General features: G+C 37.5%; 2 protein-coding genes across 3 annotated transcripts in view; one reads left to right on the top strand and one right to left on the bottom strand.

The window, feature by feature from the left end:
- haus1 (HAUS augmin-like complex, subunit 1) overlaps positions 1-14,983 on the bottom strand; it is a 50,171-nt gene that overhangs the window by 6,008 nt on the left and 29,180 nt on the right. The window contains exons 1-4 of one of the 2 annotated variants that reach the window (XM_065243728.2): positions 1,335-1,485; positions 1,028-1,202; positions 790-925; positions 401-535 (exon numbers count right to left, since the gene is read on the bottom strand). In XM_065243728.2, the coding sequence (XP_065099800.1) occupies positions 401-535; positions 790-925; positions 1,028-1,202; positions 1,335-1,355 (467 nt within the window). In that variant the 5' untranslated portion in view covers positions 1,356-1,485. Of the gene's footprint in view, positions 1-400; positions 536-789; positions 926-1,027; positions 1,203-1,334; positions 1,486-14,983 lie in introns of those variants that run through there. The other variant, XM_065243729.2, reaches the window with a different exon arrangement.
- On the top strand, positions 2,490-10,812 carry atp5fa1 (ATP synthase F1 subunit alpha). Its single transcript, XM_065243725.2, has 11 exons — positions 2,490-2,646; positions 3,366-3,441; positions 3,538-3,707; positions 3,980-4,153; positions 7,901-8,067; positions 9,143-9,443; positions 9,528-9,752; positions 9,833-9,940; positions 10,024-10,168; positions 10,244-10,394; positions 10,584-10,812. Exons 1-11 carry the CDS (start codon positions 2,587-2,589, stop codon positions 10,660-10,662), a joined length of 1,656 nt encoding a protein of 551 aa, XP_065099797.1. The 5' UTR covers positions 2,490-2,586; the 3' UTR covers positions 10,663-10,812.

The following is a 14,983-nucleotide window of genomic DNA, read 5'->3' on the forward strand; positions in this document are numbered from 1 at the left end:
CCACTACTAGATGCCTCAAAATGAGCCAGATGCCGGAAGTGCCACTACTAATGCCGGAAGTGCCAGTACTAGCTGCCACTGCCGCGATTTGAGCTTGGCCCTACTGTTACGAGTAGCAAGTTTCATGACCAAACACCTAGGTTTTGTGAAGATACAGCTATATGACCATATGGCTTGCTTGCCATTGAAGGTTTTGTTAAATTATAAGGCCCTTCGGGGCTTGACCTCTAAAAATACATCTTCATCAGTAAACAAGTTAAAATATAATGCATATGAAACCAAATCTATTTAGGTAGCATTCAAAATCATCATGCACACAAAAGGTTGGAGTCTTGATTTCTATGCACATCCTTAACATAGCAGTCGAGTGAAATACAGAGATCATTTTGTGTTTTCTTACTCTTGGAGTTTCTTCCGAAGAACAACTGTGGCCGTCATTTTCTTCCTCACAGTAGAAAGTTCCCGCTGTAATCTCCTGTCTGTTTTTTCAGCCTCCAGCACATCATTGGTCAGTTTATTCATTGCAGGCATATAGCTGATAAACCCAACAGTTATAAATTAATTACAATACATAAGTTGTAAAGAGTTTGTGGCTAACGTAATATCTGAGGATTTGAATATAATAGTATATGTATATGTGCTTGCTTGTTTTATATAAAATATGTACGTTTGATGTAAAGTTTATTAATTGCCATTACTGTACCGTGTTATAATAGAGGAGAACATGTAATATGGTTTACAAAATAATGTGCATTCAAATGAGGCAATTTAACACCAACATTGTTTTACCTTCCAAGTGATGTGTCTTTAAGTTTTAAGACTTCAGCAGTGGACTCCAGCACTGACAGCAGATCTGCTGTGGGTTTGGAAACTGTCCCTGGCTGCAGTCCCACTACCTGAAGAAGCACCTCTTGCAGATGCGCACCTGTCATAATATAAAACACAATTCACCACACCATTTCATTTTCATGTTTTATGAAGGTATAAGGAAAGTTTGGCTTCATACATCTACTAAACTTGGTCTCACCATCACTGTTGTACTCTGCTGCTTTCTGCTCGTGGTCCTGTATGAGGAGCTCGACCTCTTTGCATCTCATTTCACTGTTCTTCACCAGCTCGTGCAGGATCTCTATCGTGCGCGTGTTCACTTCAAAGTCAGGGACGGGCTGTTGCCCAAAAACCTTCTTAAGCCACTGACTCACCTGCAAGTATTGGCATATTCAAAAGCGTGGTAAATAATACATGCAAGAGTACTAATTGTATAATATCATTACACCTAAACGTACGGTGCAACAACTGTGAACCAAATTATTTAAATAAAAGCAAAAACTCACGATTTTGCTTTCCTCACACATGTTTCCACTAGTTGTGCATCACATTTAATAACTCTAACATTCAGTTTCGGTAAAATAAACTTTCAAACACAATCGCAGATCCCGCCACTCTGTTTGTATTTCTTGTTCCGGGGTTTCAGAGCGCACGTGCTCATTGGCTGGCTAACTGAAACAATGACCAATCAGTTGCAGGGACAGAGGGACACGTCACGTAAATTAACCCTTTACATGGCACAGCCCTTTTTGAGTGGGCAGTGAAACTTTCAAATTAATATAACTCTGGCATTTTTTGGTCTAGAAGCCTAATTTTGGTCTTGTTAAAGACGACACTTTTTTTACGGAAGTGTCTGAAGGTGAAAATATTAAATAAATATAAAATTGTTATGGCAGTATACATTTATTGTAATAAAAAACATAATGCAATATAGTATTATTTTATACATAATAAAATTATCAAAATACTTTATTATCAAAATACTACTGATGTAAATGCATTAACTTTAATCAATTTAAAAGTTTCTACTTTTGTTTTGGAATGAATGTTGCAATGATGTCCCATTTATATAATTCATTTAATCCTGTTTTTGTATTTTAAATGTATCTTATTTATATATTAAATCAATAAAATCTGTTTTTAATTTGTATATTATTTGCATCTGTTGTGTAAAACATTAGAATCAAGCTAAAGGAAAACATGTCATGAAAATGTTTATTGTTGTACAAAAATACACATACTCTCATGTTCTCAGCAAATTAAAATGATACCTAAAGAATAATATTTAATCAACTAATACTGTAATAAATCGAAATAAAGTAATAATACAATTATTGTTTATTTATTTTAATAACAACACTGTTATTACAGTTATTATTAAATAGCAATAAAAACAAACAGACATACAGATAGATAGACTTGGGGGGGAATTAAATTTATAACAAAGCAAATATTTTCTTTTTTTTACGGTCTATGTATAAAACCCAGATATAATGTTTCTTAAACGTACAATAATCATCATTTTTTTCATAAAAGCAAAACAATTTGCAGTATCATTTTTTGTTTTTATTTAATTTTTGCAGTATCATTTACTTATTACAAATTCGTCAGTCAGAACTGTATCCGGGTCCCGCGCTGACCTTTCCTATATGAGCTGCTCGCGCGACCTCCATTTCCTTCACTCAACTCATCGCGCTCCAGCCGGTTGCTGCAGGAGGACATAAGATCGCGCTCCCGCAATATCAACTTTACTCAATCATGCTGTCTGTTCGCGTCGCGGCGGCCTTGTCCCGAACCCTGCCCCGGCGAGCCGGATTCGTAAGTCTTATTTTGAGCCGACAGAACAGAATCGCTGAATGTCAGCGGTGTTAATGGCGTGAGGCTCCGTGCGCCGCCATCTTGCAGCAACGTTATGAAGGGCCTGCACGTCTCGCGCATTATTGTATTTCATTCACCCTTGTTTTACTTCAGTACGCTTCGTAGCAAAAGTGGACCGTTTGAAACATGTTTTAGTGGGGTCTTTAAGACGTTAATAGATGTAAATGCACATTTTGGGGAGGTGGCGTTCATTGAATGACATTCTTTATTGAAGGTCAGGAAATGCTGCTCGGGTTTTTGTGACATGTCAGTTGTCAGACGTTTGGTTATTCACGCAAATAAATATATTGTTATACATACTTAGCTTACATGGCTTTATTGTGTTTATATGTAAGTTAATGTTAGTATTTTTGTGCGATCTCAACATTTAGGAGGAAGTGTGGCAAATGTCTGGTGACGTGATGCGTTGACTGCATTATCAAATCTTACCTAAGATTTAACTAAACTTAATTTTCATAAGTTAGGATTAGTAGTTTCTATTATATTTTTTGTACTTAAATGTTTTTAAACAAAATGGGCGTAGCTGCAGTAGCATGGCTGCTGCCAGCTCATGAAGGTCAAGCGTTCACGTGTAACTTAATGTTTATGGTTTACATTAAACGTGAATAGTCTTCCCCGACATTGTTATTTAAGCTCAAACTAAATGTCTTTAAATGCAGGTGTCCAAAAATGTTGCTGCTGCATGCGTTGGAGCGAACAACCTGCACACCGCCAGGCCATGGCTGCAGAAGACAGGTTTGTGCTTGTTGCTACTTGCATCATATGTAGATATTATTGTGCATTTGGCCAGTTTTGCTTTATTAATAATGAGCTTGTGTTTGTTTTGTTTAGCGACATCTGAGGTATCCAGCATTCTGGAGGAGAAGATTCTCGGAGCCAAAACTAGTGCAGATCTTGAAGAGACCGGACGCGTGTTGTCCATTGGTGACGGTATCGCTCGTGTATACGGGCTGAGGAATGTGCAGGCCGAAGAGATGGTGGAGTTCTCCTCTGGACTGAAGGTGAGTCAATCGATTATGCTGTCCTTGAACCCAACTGCGTCAACATTTAGTTTATTTTTTAAAAGAAAAAGGTGCTTATGCTTTTATGTAGTGTTTGGATATATTTAGGGATGTAATCATTTTGTGTTTTGTAAGCCTTTGTAACATCTGCCTCTAATATTGGCTATTCTTATTGCACAGCATACAACAAGCGATCTTGTATAACATCATTTTTGTCTTTGTAAGATTCTCTACATCTTACATTAATAAAATTGGTTTCTTTCTCTTTGTAGGGAATGTCTCTGAACTTGGAGCCTGATAATGTTGGTGTTGTGGTTTTTGGTAACGACAAACTGATCAGAGAGGGTGACATTGTCAAGAGAACAGGAGCTATCGTGGACGTGCCTGTCGGAGAAGAGCTGCTGGGACGTGTTGTGGATGCTCTGGGAAACCCCATCGATGGCAAGGTTTGCCCACAGTTTCAAATTTTTTGGCCTTTTTAAAATTGGTTTATCGTTCAGTTTAAGGCATAAAGGTCAGCTTGTTAAGGTTACGTTTACACGACAACGATGCAGTGAAAAGTTTTAACTTTACAATTGTGCACAAAAAAATTCACAAACACAGCAATGTCATCACAACGATCTGTGTTTTACACAAATCTGAGAAAATGACAAACACTTCTGCATGCCAGGCCAGTAGTTGGCGATCTAAAATTGTAAAGAAATCTAAACACCTGCACCCATACACGTTCTTTTACAGAATAATAAATGCCAACGATCAAGACCGCGAAAGCATCAAACCGCTTTGTTTGGGCGAACAATGAGGTAGATTTATTACTCTAGACCAGGGGTAGGCGACGTCGGTCCTGGGGTGCAGAAGTCCTGCATCACCCGAAAGCTACAGGTAGGTGAGGTTTTATCAGGGTTGGACCTAAAAATCTGCAGGACCTTGGCACTCCGGGACCGACGTTGCCTACCGCTGCTCTAGACTATTTCAGCAGTAACAACATAAACAAACGACTTTTCCGGAACAAACGTAACTCTGCAAAGAATCAATAACAATCGAGTCCTTTTTAGATTAGTTTATTTCTGATAACAAGCAAAATAAACAAGTAGATTACCTTAGATCAAGTCATAGCTAAAGCATATCAAAAACTACTCTGAGCTCCGTTCACATAGCAATGATCCATAATCGCCGTCTTCAGGAAACCAAAACATTTGTTATTTTTGACGGATATTTGTTCCAGAGTTTGGTTTTAGACACTAAACAGACCATTAAACAAACAGAGACCTGTGACTGGTTGCATAAACATAGCTGTGAAATTAAGAACTGGTATCAACTAGCAATTAGTTTGGGTTAATCAGTCTTATGGATTTAAATTAGACCATTCTATCTTTTTATGCAACTTACTTAAAATGGTTATGATCAGTCTTGAAGAAAAAAAATATAGGGGTGACCCCGAATAGTCGAAGATTCGATGCATCGATAGGATAAGCCTGATTCGACTACCAATCTCACAGTCGAATCGTCGCAGATGTGTTACGAAATGAGGATCATTCAATTTTGGCCGTGGGTGCACACATTATCTGATCTCACATATAACATCTTTCTCACAATATATTAATATACTGCATATTATGATAATGCTGCAAATAATATGTGAAGTAGCAGCTTTCAATAAATATTTTTAAAATGCTTTAATAAATCCAACAACCCCTGTGACTGGGCTACACGTCCATAAGAGGTTTCTATGTTAATAAACCATTGCCTCTTTGTTTCTACATTTAAAAGAAAAAGCTGGCAAATTATATTATGCCTTTCGTTCTTTTAATAATTTCTATATTTTATTTATAAATCACTTTGGGTTATCTGATTTAACTATTTGGCTTGTGTTTTGTTTCCGTGCACTTGAGGCATTTTGCATATTTGTTCTGCACTTTGTTACTTTTGACCTTATTTTATTAACAAAATTGTATTTATTATAAACGTAAATTCTGATCTAATTTAAGTATGTAAATTTTGGATAGCTTTTCGTTGTATCGATGTTGCGGTATTGCGTGCTGGCCATGCTTGCGCATGTAATTTAGCCGAACAGGCTAGGTGCTCTGCGTCTCATATTTAGGAGTTCATCAAACTAAACATTAAAAAACGGATGTTTTTCGACGAGTATAAGTTTTTAAAATGTATTGAAAACAGAGTGGTTATCTTCAAAAGTCAAAAGTTAAACTACAAAACAGGTAAGCCGTTTTTTTTTTTCGGTGATGAAATGGAAACTAGTATCTGCACCGAACCTATTTCTGCCTGACACGAATGTCTTTCTTGTGATTTAATATTATTGTCGGTCGGTGTTCACTTTCAAATGATAGCAAAGAGATTCCTGAAATAAATAATATCATCTGGTCTTTCTGTATCTAAAGTTAATACAGAGATTATCAAAGTCAAAGCAAGCAAGCAGGTATTTCTGTGCTAAAAAATAACGCGTAGTGTCTATAAAATCATTAATTTCAGTGTTTTTCTTGTTATAAATTAACGTTTTGTATATATGGTTATATACAACGAATTGTATATAAAGATTAGTTTTTATCATTTACAGTCACAATCACAAATTATTTGTCATTTCTCATTTGTCGTTTTTTTTTTGGTCATGACTGCTTTGACGCGGTATCTCCAAATTAAATAAAAACACTTAATTGTAGCCGGAGTTTCCAAAGCAGGAACACCTTTGTTATTTTTTTAGGTTTATTTATCAAAATTTATTTTTGTGTGATGGTCTGTAGATCGTGGCTTTAAAATGTTATGAGGAATAATTAAACAAATGTTGCCTTACATTTTACCTTAAAAATATATATATATATATATATATATATATATATATATATATATATATATATATATATATATATATATATATATATATATATATATATATATATATATATATATATATATATATATATATATATATATATATATATATATATATATATATATATAATATATGCGCATCGTCAGTTTTGTCTTCTTTTATTACTTAAAAGACAGTTTTGGTCACTTTATCAGAAAGTTGTTTATGTGTGCTGCTTGTGAAAGAAAATAAGTTACCTGGCCCCTTCCCAACCCATGCACACAAACATAGATGATTCGACTATCGGTCGACTATGGAAAGATTCGACAATTCTGATTCGAATATGTAAATCCTTAGTCGAGGACACCCCTAAAAAAATACATGACTAACTTTTAAGACTAGTCTTAGAACTTTATGCAACTGGCCACAGAAGTTAAGTTCTGCCAAGATGTGTAACCACGACAACGCACGTGTGTCCGATGAAACCGTCTATAAGAGATGCTGGAATTTGATTCGGAAACCTTTTGTAAATGTTACTTTTTATACTCCATTTGTGCTGCTCAAGATGTGCAGTCTTGTAGGCCGACATTAACTGGGTTTCCATTGAAACATGAAAGAATCTTTTTAAAATTCGCAAAAAGAAAAACAAAAAAATGTTTTCAAGTTGAGTGAATGGCGGTGGTATTGTTTAATTTACTGTTGATTACTAGGTTACCAAGGCATGCTTAGAAAATGTAGACAGGACTGCATTTATTTACAATTTGGTTATAAATTTACTAGCAGTTACGCTTGTAATTGCCAAACTGAATGCTGTGCACAGGAGAAGAAATGCAGAAAATTTGATGCAGGCATTTGCACAAAGGCATTGCGATGATGTTGAGCCCCATATATACCATCTCTTCAGATACAGCTAGACGATCAGTCACCTGGGTTCGCTATGTCAGAACTTATTCGGATAATTAATTTCCATCTCCTATTATTCGCATTTACTCTTACTCGCTGAGATGGTTTTAACTTGCGCGAGTGTAAACTTTTTACGAATTAAGGGATTTTTATTTGAAATTTGGGGTTTCCATCACTCGTTTCGTATGCGATACTTAAAAATGCATGACAAATCAGTGTGATGGAAACCCAGCTGTTGTTATGGTTGTCAAGTACTCATGCATGCCTGTAGACTGACACGTGATATGCATGCACATGACGTAACCATTTTTAAAGACTTTCATTTTATTGTTTATAAAAATAATGTAGTTGTTTTCACACAAGCACTTTTGTTGCGTAAATAAAAAATGTAAAGTTTTTGGTTACTGTTGTGTTAAATGCCCCCTGAGTTCCACTCAATTATTTTCTTTCTGTCTTTGAACACCAGGGCCCCTTGGGCTCCAAAGAGCGTAGACGTGTGGGTCTGAAGGCCCCTGGCATCATCCCCCGAATCTCTGTGAGGGAGCCCATGCAGACTGGCATCAAAGCTGTGGACAGTCTGGTGCCTATTGGCCGTGGACAGAGAGAGCTGATCATTGGTGACAGACAGACTGGGTAAATTTATAAATGGATGGGGAAGGCATCGTGGTCATGCTAGGAGCAGAATGTGTAATATAAGGGCACGATCATATCATACCTTACCCGACCGTGCCCGAGTGTGATTGTCCCCCCTACTCCCACAGAAGCATTTTCATTAGGATGCAATCATTTTGAAAACAGGAAGTAAAGCGCACTCTTAACACTTGAACCCATCGTGATGTCTTTTTTATTCTGAGGCCCAATCCCATTTCTCTGTCTTACCCCTTCCCCTTACCTCTTAGTTTTGCACGTTCACGTGAGAGTAAGGACCAATTGGGATAGCCCTTTCACTCTCATGAACGTGCAAAACTAAGGGGTAAGACAGAGAAATGGGATTGGGCCTAAGTCGCCTGAGCCAACGTGAACTGAGCCCACCTCTGCAAGCCTCCCAGGGTGTGATTGACCAAACTGTACACACCATCACGCTAATCTAACAAACCAGGCTTTGGGGGTCAAATGCGCTTGGGCACAGTTTGGTTGGGATAATGTGAGCCTGCACTAACAGGATAATGACGTGCTAATAGTAAAATGTGCTGAAACTTGATTTTGGGACTCAAATTGGGTGTCTTAGTTTTTAAAGGGGTCATATGACACTGCTTAAAATATCATTTTGTGTATTTGGTGTACTGCAATGTGTTTAAGGTTAAAGCATTTCTTACACATCGTACATACATTTGCCCTTCCTTTCTGAAACGTGTCTATTTACAAAGCTCATTGTTTTGAAAAGCACAGTGTGCTGTGATTGGCCACCTATCCAGTGTGTTGTGATTGCGTTGTCTGTCATTGGTTGGACAAATGGTACTGAGACGGTGATTCTGAATTGCAATCCCTGTGGTATTCAGTGCCAAATATTGGTAGTGTTTATACTTTTGTAAATTTTTAACATGATCAGTAACACTTTTTTTAAACAAACACATCACCTGTATTCATTTTATCAGCCCACCATCCTGGTGATTTGTGAGCAGAACGTAACTTGGCAAGGGCATCTGTTTGCAATCTATATAAAATATAGTGTGTGTTTAAACTTTTTTTTTTTGTGTGTGTCTACCAGCAAAACCGCCATTGCTATTGACGCAATCATCAACCAGAAGCGCTTCAACGACGGCACTGATGAGAAAAAGAAGCTGTACTGTATCTATGTGGCCATCGGACAGAAGAGATCCACCGTGGCCCAGCTGGTGAAAAGGCTGACAGACGCTAAGGCCATGCAATACACCATTGTGGTGTCTGCTACCGCATCTGACGCCGCCCCACTGCAGTACCTGGCTCCTTACGCCGGCTGCTCCATGGGCGAGTACTTCAGAGACAACGGCAAACACGCCCTCATCATCTATGACGATCTGTCCAAACAGGTGAGTTCTCCTTGCTGTGTACAACCAGATTTTCGATGCATCTTATTGTGAACGTTATCATGAACTCTTTGTTGCCGACTACAGGCCGTTGCCTACCGTCAAATGTCCCTGCTGCTGCGTCGTCCCCCTGGTCGTGAGGCTTACCCCGGTGATGTCTTCTACCTGCACTCCCGTCTCCTGGAGAGAGCAGCCAAGATGAACGACAACTTCGGCGGTGGATCCCTCACTGCCCTGCCCGTCATCGAGACCCAGGCCGGAGACGTGTCCGCTTACATTCCCACTAACGTCATCTCGATCACTGACGGACAGGTGAGCAACTTAAAGAGCTATTTGGAGGTCAGTTGAGCTATCACGATGACGTCAATGACGATCTCGTTTTCCTCATACAGATTTTCTTGGAGACAGAGTTGTTTTACAAGGGTATCCGTCCCGCTATTAACGTGGGTCTGTCCGTGTCCCGTGTCGGCTCTGCTGCCCAGACCAGGGCCATGAAGCAGGTAAGTGCTGCTTGGGTTTTCTCGGTTCTTTGGCATAATAAGATGTTAAATCGCAAAAACTCATCTTTGTGTCTGTTTTCCAGGTGGCTGGTACCATGAAGCTGGAGCTGGCCCAGTACCGTGAGGTGGCTGCTTTCGCCCAGTTCGGTTCTGATCTGGATGCCGCCACCCAGCAGCTTCTTAACAGAGGCGTGCGACTCACAGAGCTGCTCAAGCAGGGTCAATACAGTAAGTCTGCCGCCGGAATAACATCCTGTTTGCCTTCATGTAAAATTCCCACACTAACCGTGTTTCCTTGTGTAGCACCCATGGCCATTGAGGAGCAGGTGGCAGTCATTTACGCTGGTGTAAGAGGATATCTGGACAAAATGGATCCCACCAAGATCACCAAATTCGAGAAAGCCTTCCTTGAACACGTCAAGAGCCAACACCAGGACCTGCTCGCAGCCATCAGGTAAGCTTCTTTTGAAAGGTGAAGTTGTTGAATGGAGGATTCCCAATAACATGAGAGACTACATCAGTCATGGTGTGTTTAAACTTGCGTTATCGTTTAAGTGTGCTGTTTAGTAACTTTTTTTTTTTAATTTTTAAATGCCAGTGTTATTGGACTTCATCAATGCACTTGTTCTCATTTTTGTTTCAGGACTGAGGGTAAGATTTCAGAGCCATCTGACGCTAAACTCAAGGAAATTGTTCTTAACTTCCTGTCAAGCTTCGACTAGTGTGTTTCCATTATTGCGAATGTTTTGTCAATGTTTGAATAGTGCTCCAGCTTAAATTTATACAGACCCCTAAAGAGAAAATTCAAGTGGCACTTGATCCTCGATGTACAGAAATCTCCTAACAGAGAATAAAGTGTTCCCCACTCCAAATGTGACTGTGTTTTTTTTTTTAATAATTTTGTGTGCAAATGTTGGATGTCATTTTGGTGTAACAATTACTGTATTTAAGCTAGGGATTTGAACTATGCATTTGGCAATGAGAAGTTTTAGCTACCTTTCTTGTCTGTTTATAATTGTGAAATGTACAACTTGATGCGTCACCATGCGTTGTATACACATCGTCTAAAAATAAATCTCTGGTAGGGAAGTTATCAACGGCTTTTGTACTTCACGGTTTATTAGCTTCAGTGCTCTGTATAGACTTATAATTATTTGACTGTGTAATTTTTCTGCCGTTGGGGATCTTAAAACTGGATTTATGACATTTGGTTCTCTGTTTATTCATGCAAAGTTTTGCATGGCCTTACTAAATGCCAAATTTTATTTGTCACAGTAGGTCTATGAAAGGTTATAACCAGTCAATTTCCTATAAATGAGAACTTAACTGGTAAAGCACCTAAAATGTTTTGGATTTAAATATACCTTTGTAGACACGCATGCCAAAATACATTTTCAATAGACTACTACAATTTTATGCAACTTTTTTAAATTGTTGACTTGGACTTAAAAATTGAGAAAAAGTACTTGATCTGAGTCAAATAAAGGTCATTTTTCAGGGTTTTTACGTAGTCAAATTCAAGTCTTAAGACCATGATGAATGAAACTTAAGACCTATATCCTGACAATGAAGTCAAATTTTATAGTCCATGTGTTGAAGACCTTTTATCTTTCATAACAAAAACAACATGAATGTATTAAAGGTTGTGACATGACGACCCACAAGATGAAATCCGACACGAGAATAAGATAAGATTTTTACACTTGCTGATATTACGTGGCCAGTTGCCTTGACGTTAAGACTGCGTCTTAAGAATGATTCTGACTAACTAGCAATTAGTAAGGGCTAATCAGTCTTATTTGGATTTAAATTAGACCAATCTACCTTTCTATGTAACATGCTTAAAACCGTTATGATCAGTCTTGAAGAAAAAAATTCATGACTAACTTTTAAGACTAGTCTTAAAGTTTTATGCAACCGGACGCAGTTTTCACCTTCAGACTTCAAGATGAAGTTTAAAAAAAATCCTCAATGATAAAATATGTAAAGAAAATTGCCTTTTATTTTAACTGAAATCACAAAATTTGTCAAGGTTTTAACCAATTTATAGGGTTAAAATGACAATAATAAATGGTTCAAACTTTTGAAAAAGTATTAAAGCCAAATAAACACAATGTTGAAGTGTTTTGGGGTGGTTTCCTGGACCGGGTTTTGATGAATGCAGGACTAGGTCTTATTTATATTAAATGTTAGGAGTTTCTTAGAAACATACCTTACAAAATACATTTCTAGTGTGCATCTTGACACAAACCAATGGCAGTGATATTTTATGGCCAAAATAGAAATGATTAGATTGAAGAGAGACACCTAATGCACAGGATACACAAGCCTTTCATGCATGGCAAAATGAGAGACCACATTAATATGTTCTTGTATATCACAATAACACTTTGATATTTACAAAGGAAAATTAAGACCTGTTTAAAATAATTTAAGACCAAGAACAGTAAATGTAAGACTTTTTAAGGCCTTCAATTTTGATTTTGAAATGTAAGACTTTTTAAAACCTGATTTTTGTAAACTAGACAAAGAGTATACTCTGAAGATGTAGTACAATATAGTTTTGATTTATTTTGAATGCTTTTGTTCTCAACATAATTAATTGCCATAGTTATATTATTCCAGTGTCATTGTGTTATTTCAGTTTTGATGAGTAAAAAAAAAAATCACTTTAAGGATTAGTGTTGTAGTCAAGACCACATAAACCGAGACCAAGTCATGACCAAGACAGACCGAGACAAGACCAAGACTTTAAAGGGTCAAGACCAAGACCAGTGCAAGTCACTGCATTAAAACACTTATGATAAAATGTGGAGTATGCATATGATTAGGAACTTCTTGTCTGTGTGTGTGCGTGCGTGTGTGCGTACGTGTGTGTGTGCGCGTGTCATCAGAGAAGTTGATCAAATAATTAAATGCATTGCAGATATGTGGGAATTCATCTTTGTCTATAAGCAAATAAAAGTGAACAAACACTAAAGAGCTGAAATCAACTTAACCATTTATTCTGAACTGTCTTTCCAGGGCTTGCCATCCACTTAAGACAATGCAGATGTTTTTAGTATTAAAATTAGAAAAATTATCATTGGGAGAAACTTAAACAATGCTTAAAAATGCCAACATCATATGCCAAACCTGAATAAACTGCATAAAATGTATGATAAAAAAAATTTGTGAAGTGCCATCAGTTGTGTCGAAATAAAATTCCGAGTCCTCTTTGTCTGAGAACAAGACGAGACCAAGACCTTTAAAAAGTGGAGAACTACTACATGATTAAGTATAATCAACTAGAGATGAGCAACTCATCACCAGTCAATATAAGTTGAAAAAAGTATTGTTTTAATTTCAACAAACCACCATTATGGCGATCAGTGTTTGCATTTCATCAGCTCATTTGCATTTAAAGGGACACACCCAAACACGGCACATTTTTGCTCGCACCTACAAACAATAATATTATCTGTGAGGTATTTTGATATAAAACTTGTGCACTCTGGGGACATCAAAGACTTATTTTACAACTTTAAAAAAGTTTCATAACATGACCCCTTTAACAAAGTTCATAAGTTTGGATGCAAATGTAATTTAAGTATGATACTGGAAACAATTCAGATTGGAATATGAGTGTTTCACTGTACTCATTATTTGTGGTTTTCTATTGCACTTTATAGGGCATACAGGATGCTCACTTCTAGGCAAACTATGCTAATCACTAGCTAGTGTTTGTGTGTTTCATGACTTTACCACCAGGTGGAGACTTGAGCATTCAGACATGAGCTGGAAATCCAACTGGTTTATCAGTCTTTCTTTAGATTTGACACAGGTTGTATGACACCCCGCATGACATTCATTTTTACATTTTCTACCACCTGATAAAGTATACAGTCTGGGTCTTAAAGCAACAACACCTGTTCTGAAAAACCAAGAATGTCACATCATAAACTATTTTAATTTCCTCAGACTAATACAGCAAAAACAAAGAAGCTTTATTTCGATCTCTAAACGCACATTTGTGTGCCACGTGCATAATCCTATTCCAGAAAACAAACACTCACCCTCAAGCATCTGTTGACAAAGTACAGCAAATCATTACATGTTCTGTTCCTGTACTCACTCTCCTCATCAGAATCAAACAGCTGGCTCCAATTATTCGACATTTGAAAAAAAAGAGAACAAATCAAACCAAAAATTATTTTGCAAAGTCTGGAAAAACACATGCATAGCTTGTATCTTGTGTTGGCAACGGCGTGTCTGTACATGCATGCATCTGTTTATAAAAGTGTTGTGGTTTTGTCTGTTTATTAGACAGGAGGTGATACAGTCATATACCAGCGGGATGCAAAGTACACACACACAAACACACATACACAAACATGTGGCCACTTGTCTTCAGACAATAAAACACACTGCTGCAATATTTACATCTGTGTAACGGGTTTGGTATTATTACGTCCCAAGGTACCGTGTTAATATCACAAACACACTTTTGGCAGACGAATGCAGACGGTCTGATGTGTGTGTGTGTGTGTGTGTGTGTGTGTGTGTGTATCTATAAACCAGACAGGATGCTGCAGGCCTGCCGTACGAGTCTGCGTCATTTGAAACCGTGAGCTCTCGTCTGAGAATCTAGACTTCAGTAAACTCAAGTTTAACACGCTGGGATGACTGGGGTTCAAGGTTAAGATGGACAAAGTGTTAAAGACCTTTCATTTTTCAACGCACGGTTCTGACTAAATTCTGATGAGATGAGTTTGATTCAAAGCAGCTGTAAAACATGAGACCCTGACTGTGATATCCAAGTATCTAATAAAGGGATTTGGAGCATCAAAGTTTGATTTCACATTGATTTTCAATCTTTCAAAGATTTCATGATTATTTTTTCAAACAATGTTCTTTACATTATGTAGGATGACTTTATGTAAAAACAGTAAATCACTAAATATGACTTGGTCAAATTCAAAATGTCTGCATGACATTAACTCATAGTTGGGTCAAATATGGAAAGACCCAACCGTTTGGTTAATATCAACCCAAATGCTGGGT

This window comes from Paramisgurnus dabryanus, chromosome 18 (assembly GCF_030506205.2).
Source record: "Paramisgurnus dabryanus chromosome 18, PD_genome_1.1, whole genome shotgun sequence".
Classification (NCBI taxonomy): Eukaryota; Metazoa; Chordata; class Actinopteri; order Cypriniformes; family Cobitidae; genus Paramisgurnus; species Paramisgurnus dabryanus.